Source organism: Aotus nancymaae, unplaced genomic scaffold (assembly GCF_030222135.1).
Source record: "Aotus nancymaae isolate 86718 unplaced genomic scaffold, 86718_ANA_hifiasm-v0.15.2.pri h1tg000053l, whole genome shotgun sequence".
Taxonomy (NCBI): Eukaryota; Metazoa; Chordata; class Mammalia; order Primates; family Aotidae; genus Aotus; species Aotus nancymaae.
The window spans coordinates 32,477,105-32,493,891 of NW_026988467.1; the positions used below are offsets into that span (position 1 = coordinate 32,477,105).

Below are 16,787 nucleotides of genomic sequence, written 5' to 3' on the forward strand. Positions count from 1 at the left end.
AAGGCTGGCTACCACAGTTTCTGACTTAAGCTAGAAATAGAAGAGTATATTAAATCCAAAGTAAACAAAGGTAAAAAGTAATAAAGATTAGAGCAAAATTAAAAAATGAATACTAGCACTATAACCAGAAATAATTCCAGCATTCAACAATTGAAGAAATGAAAAAAAAATTATAAGTACCATTCATAACATTAAAAAGCATATTATTTTTAGGAATAAATGTAAAGAAAGCTATACATGGCCCCCACACTGAAAGCTGCAAAGCATTACTGAGAAACACAAGGAAGATAAAGACTAGAAGTCTCAAATTGTTAAGAATTTCATTCTCCTCAAATTGATCTATAAATTCAATACAGTAGAAGTCCCATCAGGGTATAAAAGTATATAACTGACAAGCCGATTCTAAGATTTATATGCAAATACAAAAAACATAGCATTTCTATGTTGAATAGCCAAAAAAATCTTTAAAGAAGAACAGAGTTGATGGATTTATACTACCTATTTTCAAGACATACTATAAAACTACTGAAATCAAAACAGTGATACTGGGGTAAAGATCATCAACTTACACAATAGCTATAAGAATAGACCCATTAATGTGGCTGGTTGATTTTTGACAAAGGACCAACATAATGCCAGAAAGGACAGTCTTCTCAATAAATGATGCAACAACTGGATATTTGTATAAAAAATAAACATTAACCCCCTACTTAACACCACATGCGAAATTTAATTCGGAGTTTATCCCAGGATAAAACATTAAAAATGGGAAATTTCCAAAAGAAAATGGGAAAAATATTCATGATCTTGGAGGAGGCAAAGATTTATTTCTTCTTTCGAGACAGGTTCTATCACCCAGACTGGAGTACAGTGGCTTGATCTTGACTCACTGCAACCTTTGCCTCCCGGGTTCAAGCAATTCTCCCACTTCAGCCTCCTGAGTGGCTGGGACTACAGGTGCATGCCCCCACACCCAGCTAAATTTTGTATTTTTAGTAGAGATGGGGTTTCACCATGTTGGCTAGGCTGGTCTCGAACTCCCTGACCTCAAGTGATGCACCCACCTAGGCCTCCCAAATTGCTGGGATTACAGGCATAAGCCACTGCACCCAACCAGGATTTCTTAATTAATTGAAAACCATTGCATTTAAAACCTCCTTTTGAGAACACCATTTAAAAAATGAAAAGGCAGCCAGGTGCAGTGGATCACACCTATAATCCCAGCACTTTGGGATACCTAGGCAGGAAAATCGCTTGAGGCCAGGAGTTTGAGACCAGCCTGGCCAACATAGCAAAAAAAAAATTTAATTAGTTGAGCGTGGCGGTGCATGCCTGTAATCCCAGCTTCTTAAAATGAGGTGAGAAGATCACTTGAGCCCAGGAGTTGGAGGTTGCAGTGAGCTATTATCACCACTGCACTCCTGCCAGGGGAACAGAGCAAAAAAATGAAAAGACAAGCTACAACTGAGACGACACATTTGCAAAATGTAACAGAACAACACTTGTATCCAGAATATATGAAAAACATACATAGCTCAGTAAGAAACAGAAAAAAATAAGTAGTAAAAATCACATACTTCACAAAAGAATATGTGTGGTTGGGAGTGGTGGCTCATACCTGTAATCCTAGCACTTTGGGAGGCCAAGGCAAGTGGATCACCTGATGTCAGGAGTTCGAGACCAGTCTGACCAACATGACAAAACCCTGTCTCTACTAAAAAGTACAAAAATTAGCTGGGCATGGTGGTGGGCACCTGTAGTCCCAGCTACTCGGGAGGCTGAGGCAGGAGAATGAATTGCTCAAGTCCAGGAGGCAGAGGGTGCAGTGAGCTGAGATTGTGCCATTGCACTCCAGCCTGGATGATGAGCAAAACTCTGTCTCAAATATATATATATATATGAATGGTCAATAAGCACTTAAGAAGATGCAAAACATCATTGGTCATTCAGAAAATTCAGAAAGAACCACAGTGAGATACCACCCATACTTACTAGATTGGCTAAATTTAAAAGACTGAAAATGCCAAATGTTGACAAAGATTTGGAGCAACTAGAAATTGTAAAACTACTTTCAAAGTAGGAGTGTTTCAACTACTTTGAAAAGTAGTTTGGCAGCTGGATGCAGTAGCTCATACCTGTAATCCTAGCACTTTGGGAGGCCAAGGCAGGCAGACCACTTGAGGTCAGGAGTTTGAGACCAGCCTGGCCAACATGGGGAAACTGCATCTCTACTAAAAATAGAAAAAATTACACAGGTGTGGTGGTGTGTTCCTGTAATCCCAGCTACTAGGGAGGCTGAGGCAGGAGAATTACTGGAACCCAGGAGGTAGAGGTTACAGTGAGCTGAGATCGCACCACTGCACTCCATCCTGGGTGACAGAATGAAACTCCGTCTCAATAAAAGAAAAAAGGCAGAATAATTTGGCAGTTTTTTTTTTTTTTTAAGAGGAAGCCTCACGCCATCACCAGCCTGGAGTGCAGTGGCTCATTCTTGGCTCACTGCGATCTCCACCACCCAGGTTCAAGCGATTCTCCTGCCTCAGCCTCCCAAGTAGCTGGAATTACAGGCATGTACCACCATACCTGTCTAATTTTTTTCTTTTTCTTTCTTTCTTTCTTTTTTTTTTTTAAGACAGAGTCTCGCTCTATCACCAGGCTGGAGTGCAGTGGCACAATCCCGGCTCACTGCAACTTCTGTTTTCTGGTTTCAAGCAATTCTCCTGCCTCAGCCTCCCGAGTTGCTGGGACTACAGGCACACACCACCACGCCCAGCTAATTTTTTGTAGTTTTAGTAGAGACAGGGTTTCACCATGTTGGCCAGGATGGTCTCGATCTCTTGACCTCGTGATCCGCCCGCCTCGGCCTCCCAAAGTGCTGGGATTACAGGCGTGAACCACCGCGCCCGGCCATTTTTTTTCTATTTTTCATAGAGATGTGGTTTCACCATGTTGGCCAGGCTGGTCTCGATCTCCTGACCTCGTGATCCACCTGCCTTGACATCCCACCGCACCCAGCCAGCAGTTTCTTTTAAAGTTAAACCTAGAACCCTACTTAGAATGGTTTGACTTACGATTTTTCAACTTTACGATGGTGCAAAAGTGCATACGTTCAGTAGAAATTGCATTTTGAATTTTGATATTTTCCCAGGCTAGCGATTTACAGTACAGTATTCTCTTAAAATGTTGAGCAGCAGCAGTGAACCACAGCTCCTAGTCAACCATGTGATCACAAGGGGAAACAACTGATACTCTGCAATGTACTGTGTTGCCAGATGATTTTGCCCAAGTGTAGGTTCATGTAAGTGTTCTGAGCACATTTAATGTAGGCCAAGCTACCTGTAGTGTTCAGTAGTTTAGATGTATTAAAAGCATTTTCGACTTAGAATATTTTCAAGTTATGTTGTGTTTATTGGGATGTGATCCCATTTTCAGTCAAGGAGCATCTGTATTCTCTGGGGTTTGTTTGTTTGTTTGAGATGTAGTCTCACTCTGTCCTCCAGGCTGGAATGCAGTGGTGCGATCTCGGCTCACTGCAACCTCCTCCTCCTGCGTTCAAGCGATTCTCCTACCTCAGCCTCTGGAGTATCCAGGATTACAGGTGCCTGCCACCACACCCAGCTAATTTTTGTATTTTTAGTAAAGACAGGGTTTCACCATGTTGACCAGGTTAGTCTCAAACTTCTGACCTCAGGTGATCCACTCACCTTGGCCTCCCAAAGTGAGAAAAAAAAATTATTTTTATCAATTATGAATAAATCTAATAAAAGATATATGAGTTTTAGAGTATACTATAAAACTTTAACCTATGCAACAACCTTGCATGTTTTTCACATGTACCCCAAAACCTAAAATGCAATAAAAAAAAAAAAAAAACTTTAATGGAATTTAAATGACCTTAATACATTTAGAGATATACTATGTTTATGAATTGAAATATTATCCCACTGGTATTTTGAACATATAGTCTATTTGGTAAATTTCTTTTCCCTAGTTATGTTTATCTAGATACTAGCAGTGTAAATGGTTAATAATATCTCATTTTCCCCTAAACTCCCCTCAAGTAATGCCCTTTCTTTCTCAATTTTCTTTATCTGAATTCCAGTGGCTGCTCATTGATTTTAATTGTATGAGTATAGTACAATTTATCCATCTAATTTATAGTACAAAATATCCAAATATGTTGACACGTATTTAGGTTGTTTCCCTTCTTTTTACTCTTACAAACAATGCTATAAAAAGGATATAAGCGTTCTTATTCATGTCTCCTTTTGCAGATGAGGAATTTCTATAGAGTATATATTCTATAACAGAAGTTCTGGGTTGAAAATTACACACATTTTTCAATTTATTATATATTACCACTTCCTTTCCTAAGTGACTTTGCCAGATTATGTTCCTACAGTCTGAGAGCTTTCATTCTTCCATTGGCTTATTTTCAGCTTGTGTTACCCTTAAAGTTTTTTCTAATCTTGATTGGTATAAAATAGTAGGTTGATATTGTTTTAATATATATTTCTTTTTCTCTTCTATGAAATGTTTGCTCATGTCCTTTGCCACTTTTTATTGTTTTATTTTGATTTGTAGGAACTCTTCACATAGTCTAGATACTAAGCATTTGTTAAACATACTGTACATACCCTTTATCAATCTTTAGCTTTATTTCTTTGTTGTTTTATTTATGGCATCTTTTTTCTTATAGTTTTCATGGTTTATAGATTTTGTAGTGTGTTTAAGAAATTCTTTCTTACCTCTAAGATCATAAAGATATTCTACATGTTTCAATAAACATTAGTTTTCCTTTCATATTTAGTTCTCTGAAAGGAATTTATGTATATAATATGAGGTAGGCTTTCAAGCCACAGTCTCTCTATTTGAATAGGATTATAACAAATCTTGATGAATGCTAGAGCAGACCTTATTCTTAAGAATTGTTGGCTGGGCGCAGTGGCTGTAATCCCAGCGCTTTGAGAGGCCAAAGCAGGTGGATCACCTGAGGTGAGGAGGTCGAGACCAGCCTGGCCAACATGGTGAAACCCCATCTCTACTAAAAATGCAAAAAAAAATTATCTGGGCTTGGTGGCACATTCCTGTAATCCCAGCTACTCGGGAGGCTGAGGCAGAAGAATAGCTTGAACCCGGGAAGTAGAGGTTGCAGTGAGTGGAGATTGTGCCACTGCACTCCAGCAGCCTGGGCAACAGAGCAAGACTCTGTTCTACATACTAAAAAAAAAAAAAAAAAAATGTTGTGGCTATTCTTGTTTCATTGTGCTTTCATGCTAATTATAGTATCTTGGGTTCCAGGGGGAGAGAGGATTACATCCTGTTGATATTTTGACTGAAATTGCTTTGAATTTGAAGATTAATTTGAGGATAATTTACATGAATAGGATATATTACTCCATTTATTTGATCTTCTCTAATATCTTTCAATAATAGAGATGCCTATTACTTCCATAGGTCTTATACACCTTTCATTTAGATTTCATCTCAAATGCCTTATGTTTTTTGTTGTGATCATAAGTGGTATATTTTTAAATTACATTTTAAGTAAGTTGCTAGTGTATAAGAATATATTTTTATAGGTAGATCTTAAATCTGGCAACATTGCTTAATTATCAATTCTGTAATTTGTCTATAGATTTTATTGAGTTTTCTATGTACACAATGTTGTGAAGAGTAATAATTTTCTCTCTTTCCAATCTTTTCACTTTTTATTCTCTTAATTTGCTTTGCTATGCTAGCTGGAACTTTCTATAAAATGAAGTTGAATTTACCATTGAGCTTTTTTTCTTTTTTATATATCTCCCAGGTTGTAATACCACAGAGTTTTGGTAAATAATTTTTATCAGATTGGGGAAATTCCCTTCTAGTCCTGGTACAATAGGAGTATTTTCACCAGGTATGGTGGCTCACGCCTGTAATCCCAGCACTTTGGGAGGCCGAGGGGGCAGATCACTGAGTCAGGAGTTTGAGACAAACCTGGCCAATATGGTGAAACCCTGTCTCTACTGAAAATACAAAAATTAGTCGAGTGTGGTGGTGCACACCTGTAGTCCCAGCTACTCTTGAGGCTGAGGCAGAAGAATCACTTGAACCTGGGAGGCAGAAGTTTCAGTGAGCTGAGATTGCGTCACTGTGCTCCAGTCTGGGTGACAGAGCAAGACTCCATCTGTACCTGTGCCTCAGAGGCAAATAAAAACTGCCTAATTTTGGAAATCATCTCAAAAAAAATTCAGTGCTGAATTTTATCAAATGCTTGCTTTTTGGGGGCTGCCATCTCTGGAAATGATTATATGCTTACTTCCTGAAACACGTTAATGTAGTATATCTTACTGATATATTTTTAAATGTTAAATCTAAATATTTTTCAATAATAATTAGCTAACTTGTGAAAGAGAAAGAAGGAATAAAATACATATACATTTGTAGGTTTGTTAAATATTAAGAATTCAACTAAGGGATAGAAAAGTAAATATTTGATCATTGAAATTTACTTCTAATTCAAAATTTTATTTGCTGATTTCAACCCATTCTTTGTGAGTTTTTTATTACTAAATTTAATTTTTACCTCAAATGCCCACCTTCCTGAAGAGAAGATGGTCAATAATAAAATGATTCAGAGTGTAGTGGCATAAACAGTTGCGGAAAATAGTAGAAGAGGATTAAATAAGAGACATAATCCTAGCATGTTTGTTTAGTAGTTACAACTCTGTGGTATGTGAAACATTAGTTGTGAATGCTGGTGTTATAGCAAACCAATAAATAAATTTTACCTGTAGGATTAAAGGAAAGGTAAAATAAGCATATTATTCACTATATATTTATTTTTCTTTATTTACTTTTAAAAAACTAACCCATATCAATATATGCTTAAGAACTTAAACAATATAAACATATAACTTAAATTTGGTATGTATCCTGTCAGCCTTCCTTTTTGTGTACAGCAATATTCTAACATTTTTCAGTAGAAGAATATAATGTCTATATATTTAAAACTTCTATGGATTTGAATAAGATATCTAGAATACTGTTACAATCTTAACAGTCTCTCTCTCTTTTTTTTAATTAGTTAGAAACTGGAAATGTTTCTAAAGTTTATTTGGATGGAAGTTTAGCAGTGAGTATTGATTTCTCTTGTCTTTTCCACAGAAATACTCATGGGCCGGGCATGGTGGCTCATGCCTGTAATCCCAGCACTTTGGGAGGCCGAGGCGGGTGGATCAGTTGAGGTCAGGAGTTTGAGACCAGCCTGGCCAACATGGTGAAACCCTGTCTCCACTAAAAATACAAAAATTAGCTGGGTGTCGTGGCACACGCCTGTAATTCCAGCTCTTGGGAGACTGAGGCACGAGAATTGCCTGAACCTGGGAGGCAGAGGTTGCAGTGAGCCGAGATCATGCCACTGCACTCCAGCCTGGGTGACAGAGTGAGATTCTGTCTCAAAAATAAATAAATAAATAAGCACTCATGGATGTATACCAAAAATAAATAAATACATGCATATACATACACAACACACACACATACACAGAAATATTCACCTTGGAATATTGTTTGTAATAGTAAAAAACAACCCATAACCCTCCCTTAGGGGACATGAAGTACATCCATACAATAGGATATCTTGTAGCTATGAGGAAGAATGATACAGTTTCATATTAGTACATACAAGGTCCAGTATAGTGTTTCTAATGTTTATGTTCTTTTTTATTAAGAGGGGAAGGGGTACCTATTTATTTATCATGCCCTCATACTGTGGTATAAGGTGCAGCAATTAAAGAGTGTACTGACATGAAAAGATCTCTAAGATAAATTGTTAATTTTTAAAATAATGATAAAATGAGTCATAGAATGTTTATCATCTGATTTCATCTTAAAAAGTTATTCCTACATTGTTATCATTGTATTAATTTTTATTTTTTTAATCACCTTTCTGACAAATCTAAGTGCATATTAAAAGGAGAGGATGTATGCATACCTAAATACTAACAATGGTTACTCATTAGAGATATTTGGAACAGGGAGGTTCAGACTGGAGAGGGTCTTCTCTATATTGTTTGAGTTTTTATGATGAAACTATACTCATGTATTATTTGTGTAATAAAGAAGGAAATAACGGTATGCACTCAGTACCTAAAAATGAAGTTATGAAGATAAAAATGTTTTTCATAGTAAAAAAATATTTAAAAAAAAAATTTTTTGAGACAAAACTTCTCACTCTGTTGCCCAGGCTGGAGTGCAGTGGGTGCAATCTCGGCTCACTGCAAACTCTGCCTCATGAGTTTAAGTGATTCTCTGACCTTAGCCTCCCGAGTAGCTGGGATTACAGGTGTGTGCCACTACACCCAGCTAATTTTTGTATTTTTTAGTAAAGACAGGGTTGTACCATGTTGGCCAGGCTGGTCTTGAACTCCTAACTTCAAGTGATCCATGTACCTTGGCTTCCCAAAGTGTTGGGATTACGGGCGTGAGCCACTGTGCCCAGCCAAGATAACTTTTTTTTTTTGAGACAGAGTCTTACTCTGTCACCCAGGCTGGAATGCAGTGGCGTGATCTCAGCTCACCACAACTTCCGCCTCCCAGGTTCAAACGATTCTTGTGCCTCAGCCTCCCGAGTAGTTGGGATTACAGGTGCACGCTACCACGCTCAACTAATTTTTTGTATTTTTAGTAGAGATGGGGTTTCACTATGTTACCCAGGCTGGTTTTGAACTCCTGAGCTCAGGCAATCCGTCCACCTTTGCCTCCCAAAGTGCTGGGATTACAGGCATGAGACACTGCGCCAGGCCAAAAATTTTTTACAGAAAATAAAATACCCATGGTAGCCTCCCTACTACCCACATTTATCCAGAGATAACTACTGTTAAAGCTTTGAAAATATCCTCCCAGAGGTAAGGGACATTTTATGGACGACATTTAATGCTAAACCAAGGAAAGCAAGAGAAAGATCACCACATAAAAAGTTTACCCTTAGCTGAGCAGACAGCGGGCATGTTTTTTTGAGTAGAAAAATAACATGATAACGTGTAACTTCATGTCTTACGGTTATACTTTTTGTTGTATCCCCAGTGCCTATATGACACGTAATAGCACGTGTCTAAGAAATGAGTGATGGTGATCTGCTAACCATTGGTGAAGCTCTTCTAGTTCCAAAACCCACAATTAAGAAATCATACTAGCTGACTGCTAAAAAACCACCCATTGCTCAATAATGGTGGCAGATATCCCTTAATATTACTATCTGTACCTTAGATTAGCACCAACAACTAGTACCACTTTTCTCAAATAATTACAAGACAGGGAAAACTCTCATTAGACAGTCTAGGGTGACATAGAAAGCCTTGTTTAAGAAATAATACTGGCCAGGCATGGTGGCTGACACCTGTAATCCTGCCACTTTGGGGAGGCTGAGGTGGGAGGATTGCTTGAGTTCAGGAGTTGGAAACCAGCCTGGGCAATATAGTGAAAGCTTGTCTCTGCTAAAAAAAAAGAAAAAAAGGGCCGGGCATGGTGGTTCACGCCTGTAATCCCTGCATTTTGGGAGGCTGAGGCAAGCAGATCGCCTGAAGTCAGGAGATCAAGACCAGCCTGACCAATATAGTGAAACCCCATCTCAACTAAAAATACAAAAAGTAGCCGGGCCTGGTGGCAGGTGCCTGTAATCCCAGCTACTCGGGGTACTGAGGCAGGAGAATCACTTGAATCCAGGAGGCGGAGGTTGCAGTGAGCTGAGATGGCACCACTGCACTCCAGCCTGGGTGGCAGAGTAAGACTCTGTCTCAAAAAAAAAGAAGGAAAAAAAAAAGAAGTAATACCTATCTCATCTACCAAGGGGCTCCGGCCTTCTTTGTCTCTTACAAGCCTTGTCTCGCACAGAACACTTCTCTATAGATAATGGAATGAATCAGTTACTCATGATGAAAGAGATAGATTATAAAAACTGGAGTATTTGGCTGTTCTGTACCTGTGCCTCAGAGGCCAAATAAAAACTGCCTAATTTTGGAAATTTGTATGTACATAAATGTGCATAAGGGATCATTTTAACTGTATAGGTGGTTATCATTGAGCCTAAGATGAAGTTTCTGAATTTTTTAGGGAAACATTAATTTGTATTACTTGTGTTTTTCTTCTTAGTTTCTGCTACTGCCTTCTACAAAGCACAACCTGTAATTCAGTTCATGTGTGAAGTTCTTGATATTCATAATATTGATGAGCAACCAAGACCTCTGACTGATTCTCATCGGGTAAAATTCACCAAAGAGATAAAAGGTGAATTAATTAGCATTTAGCACAACTTAACTAGAAAATGCATGGATATAACAACCTTTTATTTAAATGTTTTTTGTATAATTAAAATCTGTTTATGTAACATCACCAGTAAAAATACACATCGATTATAAAATAAAATATTACATTAAATTCATTACTGTAACATCTTAGGTAGTATTTGAAAGAAATGCAAAGTAATGGAATTAGTATCATTACCAGCTAATTTTTTGTTAATACTTTCCCTCAGTAGCTGAAGGGATAAGAATATCTCATGGGAAAATGCTTTAATAATATTGTTAAAAGTAGGAAACTTATTCCAAAAATATTTGTTACTTCAGAACTAGAATTCTTAGAACATATTCTAATATAATGACTTCCTTATTTTTCTGAAATGATAGTTGTTTTATTTATTTTAGTACTTTGAAAATGTATGAATATAGGGCTAGCCTGTTTCATGTGTTGTTATAGAATTATAGTTATTTAATGTAAATTGTAGAGTTGACTGTTGATCTCATCTGTTATACTTAGTAGCTAAATTTGTACAGTGTTGTTGCATCATATGTACATTTAACTCAAATAAATTCATTCTATATGGCTGCCCAAAAATAAAAAGAAAAAATAATTTTAATAGTGTTCTGAAATCTATATTTTATATGTACTTAGTCTGATACTCTCTAATCAGCATGAGTAGGATAAATTCTATTTATATTGTTAGATCTTAAATAGCCAGAAATAATTACGTTGTTTTTAAGATTTTACCTATTTATTGCAGATAATTTTCAGCTTGTGGTTTGAATGAAGCATTTAAGTTTGTTCACCGAACATCTTTCAGTTCCCCCAAATCAATTAGAGTAGTTTAATGCATCCTGCTTGCTCCAGTAACCATTCATTCTTTGCCTTCAGTAACCAGGAGATAGTCATTGTAATAAAACATTAAAAGGAAGATCCACGCTGCTTCAAAAATAAGCATCCTTTTATCTCAAGTTATTTAAATGCCAAAATAAGAAACTGTTTATATAGCTGTTTTGCAATCATACCATTGTCCTTTCATAATCTGTATTAAATGCACAGCTAGCATTATCAGAAGGTAGTGCATTACCTCCCATTAATATGTGATCATCTAAATGCCATGGTTTCCAGTGGAGTTGCTGCTTAGTTACCACCTCTGATATCATGAAGTCACGTACATTACTTTGCGGTAACTATGCAATCAACTCATATCACCACTCTATCACAGAAAATACAAGATGTACAGAACAAGGATTCAACCGCTGCCCGAAGAGCATGGACTCGATCTTAACTTCGACTGCTCAGGGGCCCAAAGAAATGACTGAAAAAATGACTAGAAAGCATAATAAAGTTGATGTTATAGTGAAGGTAAAGCCAAATTTATAGGTTAAATATTTATTAAAGCCAGAAGTGTTTTTTTGGTTGGATGGAGGGTTTGGGGAGGGACCTGGGCAGAGAATTATCTAGTCCACTTTTTTTAAATTTCAACTTTTGCTAGCCCCTAGATTTTGGACTGATTCTTAGGTACTTATGATCCTAGTTTGGGGGTGGAAAAATCTGGATTGGATCCAATTGACAAACTGATTATTTTTTTCTTGATTCCTTTCCAAGTACAGTAGGACTTTTTTTTTTTTTTTCAAAGAAGGCTCTTTAAAGTACATCATGTATTCCTACTACAGTAACCCAAGAGAATAGGAGTTTTGTGTTCTGTATCTATGGGTTTAATTTTTAGCTGGTATGAAGAATTTGATGCTAACTGTTGAATATTGACGCAAAGTGTGTTATAAAGAATAGGTTTTCTTAGTATATTCATCTTATTGCAGTTGAACTTGTACCTAAATATTAAATAATAACTTTGGAGTGGTTTCTTTATCCAATAATTCTTGGTAGTTAAGCAGCAGAAATATTAGGGTAATGTATGGTAAAAGTACCATATGTATATAAAAGTGCCAATTTATTTTTAGTAAAAGCTTATTTTGTATATAGGCTTCGAGAACCTTATTCACATTTTTTTTAATTCAAGGAAAGACTTGAAAATAAATTGCTAAGTGGTACAAACAACAGAAATTTGCTTTAGACTTTTCTGTTGTGTTCTCCCCTGAACATATTTTTACATCTTGTTTACTTCATATTACTAGTATTTCCTTCTTTTAAGGTCCTCCCTTGATAGTGTTTTATTTTCTAGTCTCCTTTATAATGCAAACACATAGTATTTCTCTAATTGATCTGACATTTTTGTTTTATAAAGGTAATTTTAATGAAAAACTACTACTCACTAATTCAAGGAGGAACACTTCCAAAGAAAAACAAACCCATACCAGTCTGATACAGGGATGTATACCATGTCCATTTAACATCTTAATTTGTTCTGATCTATCAGAAGAAAATATCATTTATATGATTGAGCTTTGTGTTTGGTACTAATTTTCTTACCTAATTGCAGTTAGCAGTTAGATAAAAAAATAAATTTTAGCATAGCAGCCATTCTCAACCTTAGCAGTATTGACATTTTGGCCTGGTTAATTCTTTGTTGGGATTGGGGGTAGGGCTGTTCTGTGCATTACAGGATGTTTCTGACTATCTCTGGCCTCTACTCAATAGAAACCTGTAGCATCCCCAGTCATGCCAATCAAAAATGTCTCCAGACATTGCCAGATGTCCCTTGGGTTATAGATTGGGCTCTGACTAAGAACCACTGCAGTATAGGAATCACAAGTATAAAAGAGAAATATGGCAAAGAGTAATAACCGTAAATATTATCAGGGAACTAAAAGTTGTCCTTCATCTACCCCATTTTGGACTTTATCCTTTGGAGTCTAGGCCAAACTTAGAAAGGAGTACCTGTTAACTCTTCTCTAGGTAGCTCCAAGATTGCACTAGTCAGTGCAGTAGCCACTAACCACATGTAGCTGCTTAAATTTAAATTAATTAAAATTAAGGCCAGACGCAATAGCTCATGCCTGTAATCCCAGCACTTTGCGAAGCCGAGGTGAGTGGATCACCTGAGGTCAGGAGTTCTGGACCAGCCTGGCCAGCATGGTGAAACCCCATCTCTACTAAAAATACAAAAATTAGCTGGGCGTAGTGATGGGCACCTGTAATCCCAGCTACTCGGGAAGCTAAGGCAGGAGAATCACTTGAACCTGGGAGGCAGAGGTTGCAATGAACTGCACTCCAGCCTGGCAACAGAGTGAGACTCCATCTCAGAAAATGAATAAATAAATAAATTTTCAGTTTCTTAGGTGCACCAGCTACATTTCCTATGCTTAGTAACATGTGATTAGTGATAACCATATTAGCATAGATGTAGAACATTCCATCATCTCAAGAAAATTCCTTTGACAGCACTGCTTCAGAAAATTCATCTTGAAGAATTTTCTTCAAAATGGCTTAAAGCCCATTTCTTTACACTCTAGAGCAGGCCTGGGATCCTTGAATCCGTAGAGTCCGCAGATGGACTGCAGGGCTCTGTAAGAACTCCTAAAATCACGTGCTAAATTATGTGTATGTGCTTTACTGAGAGTTTATTGCTTACATCATATTCTCAAAGGGGTCTGACTCCATAAAAGGGTAGGGATCACCTACTTTAGGAATTATTTTGGTTGCATTTGATTTTTAATAGTATTGGAAAAGAGCTGTGTCACTGTATTATACTTCTATAAAATTGTCACTTTACTTCTGTTAAGAAGGCCTGGCATTTTTTCTCCTGCTTTATAAATCTTTAAAAGGCTTTTTTCTTGAGCTTTATGAAATTCTGATCTTCAATCAGTATGTGATGACTGGGCTAGGTAAATATCACATAATTTGAAATTATGGAATACCTTGAGAATTATTGGAACTCCTCTTTCATTCCTCCTTCCCTCTTCCAGCATAAGTACCTGAATTTATCATAAATAGGTTTTTTAATTAATGGAGGACTCTCGCCCTTTATATGTGGGCTTTGTAAGTTTTATGATTTTATTTTGTAATGTGTGGAGCTTGATGGGGTAGGGTTTGGCATTAGGTCTGTCATGATTGTGACTATTATTAGCAATGTTATATGTAAAATCTGGTGTTCATATCATATTGCCTGTATCACAGAATTTTTTTGTCTGTTCAGAATTGAGTTTTTATAGTAATGAACAGGCTTTATAAGTATAAATATTTTACATGTGACAGTTCTGTAACCTCCGTTTTTCTTGTTGGGAACAGGTTTGAAGGTTGAAGTGACTCATTGTGGAACAATGAGACGGAAATACCGTGTTTGTAATGTAACAAGGAGGCCTGCCAGTCATCAAACGTAAGAAAAGTTTGTCAGAGCAGTGATGGTGTGAGGCAGCTTGCTCTAGTTAGTGGGGTTGGGAGTTTTTCTGGCTCATAATGGGAAAGAAGTGTTCATATGTACTTTTTTTTTTTCCTCAGCTTTCCTTTACAGTTAGAAAATGGCCAAACCGTGGAGAGAACAGTAGCCCAGTATTTCAGAGAAAAGTATACTCTTCAGCTGAAGTACCCGCACCTTCCTTGTCTGCAAGTTGGGCAGGAGCAGAAACATACCTACCTGCCGCTAGAAGTAATACCTTCACGCTACTAATTAATACCCTAGTCTTCATCATCCTTTTTGGGTCTTTTATGCCCGATAACTTACTTCATATGGCACATTCATTTTGGAATATGAACTGTTGATAAGTTTTAATTCATTCTAAATTGTTTGTAATGAAATAACATGAAACAAGTTCATCCATAATCCTACCACTCTAGTATAACAACTATTAACATTTTGGTATACTCTACTTCTTCCATTCTTTATCTGGTGTACATTTTGCTTAATTATAATCATGCTGTAGAGCAGTCTTGTTTACTACTTTTTTACATAACGTATTGAAAATAAGTGATTTAATGAAGTTGACTTTAAATTTTTATTTTACATTTAATTGGCACTAAGGAAGAGCTAAAAAAAAAAGATACATACATCTAGTACAAAACTTTTTTCCATTTGTAGGTCTGCAATATTGTGGCAGGGCAACGATGTATCAAGAAGCTAACAGACAATCAGACTTCCACTATGATCAAGGCAACAGCAAGATCTGCGCCAGATAGACAAGAGGAAATTAGCAGATTGGTTAGTATTTAACCTTAGAAATGGGAATTTAAAACATATTAGGGTGAACTGTGATACTAGAGAACCATGTCCTTATCAACCCATACCTTATTACGATTTCATGGACTATCAGAATTAAAAGGGATCATGGAAGTAATCTAATGTTGTTCTGGATACAAGCCTTGGTGGGCTATATAAGAAGGGTCAGGAGCTTCTCATTTAACCCTGAGGGGGTTTTTTTGTTTGTTTTGTTTCTTTTTTTGGGGGTGGTTTTTTGTTTTGTTTTTTTGAGACAGAGTTTCACTCTTGTTGCCCAGACTGGAGTGCAATGGCGTGATCTCGGCTCACTGCAACTTCCGCCTCCTGGGTTCAAGCGGTTCTCCTGCCTCAGCCTCCCTAGTAGCTGGGATTACAGACATGCGCCACCATGCCCAGCTAATTTTTGTATTTTTAGCAGTGGCGGGGTTTCTCTGTGTTTGTTGGGCTGGTCTCAAACTCCTGACCTCAGGTGATCCACCTGCCACGGCCTCCCAAAGTGCTGGGATTACCAGCGTGAGCCACTGCGTCCGGCCAACCCCGAGCTTTTTAAGTAGATCCAGGGGATCCTCTCAGAAGAAATGTTTCAATTTAGTAAACTGGAACCTCCACCTAAAAGAGATGGGAGATGGGAGGAAAAGTCAAGGAATTATGACTAGCAATACTAAAATTCTTAATACCCAGTCCAAGATTGCTTAGTTCCCAGTATCAGAGTGGCAGCTGTACAGTCTGAATACAGAAATGGAAAATTGACTGGATTCAGTGGCTCACCTCTGTAATCCCAGCAGTTTGGGAGGCCAAGGTGGGTGGTTCACCTGAGGCCAGGAGTTTGGAACCTGCCTGGGAAACGTGGCGAAATGCCATCTCTACTAAAAACTACAAAAATTAGCAGGGCATGGTGGCATGCATCTGTAATCCCAGCAAGTCAGGTGGCTGAGGCACAAGAATCACTTGAACCTGGGAGGCAAAGGCTGCAGTGAGCTGAGACTGCATCACTGCACTCCAGCCTGGACAACAAAGTGAGACTCTGTCTCAACAAAAAAAAAAAAAAAAAAAAAAAAGATAAAAGAAAGAAAGAAAATAAACAGAAGACAGCTTTAACCATGTAAGGTCTCTATGCTGTCTCATTGCTCTAAATGAGGAGAAGGAAGGAGTTACAAATACCACTTTATAAAACTCATAGAATAAGGCAAAACTCAAGATAAAAAGGTATCTGAATCTTATCTGGCTCTGTTCTTGAATACCATTTTAACTGCCCAAGCTAAGAGAAAAAAATCTGGAATATTAATATTTCCCAAAGCAACATAATAACACTTCCAAAAAGCAATTTTAAAGATTATTGCAAATAGGGATGAAAAACTGGCTCTTTTAATTAATTTTTATTTATTTATTATTA

The 16,787-nt window shown here is 37.3% G+C and overlaps 1 protein-coding gene across 6 annotated transcripts in view; it reads left to right on the forward strand.

Moving 5' to 3' along the window:
* AGO3 (argonaute RISC catalytic component 3) overlaps positions 1-16,787 on the forward strand; it is a 133,134-nt gene that overhangs the window by 67,875 nt on the left and 48,472 nt on the right. For 3 of the 6 annotated variants that reach the window (XM_064363683.1, XM_064363684.1, XM_012439828.2), the window contains 5 exons: positions 7,070-7,117; positions 10,135-10,269; positions 14,470-14,557; positions 14,680-14,827; positions 15,257-15,376. In XM_064363683.1, the coding sequence (XP_064219753.1) occupies positions 10,179-10,269; positions 14,470-14,557; positions 14,680-14,827; positions 15,257-15,376 (447 nt within the window). In that variant the 5' untranslated portion in view covers positions 7,070-7,117; positions 10,135-10,178. The remainder of the gene's footprint in view (positions 1-7,069; positions 7,118-10,134; positions 10,270-14,469; positions 14,558-14,679; positions 14,828-15,256; positions 15,377-16,787) is intronic. The other 3 variants (XM_012439807.2, XM_064363681.1, XM_064363682.1) reach the window with 1 other exon arrangement.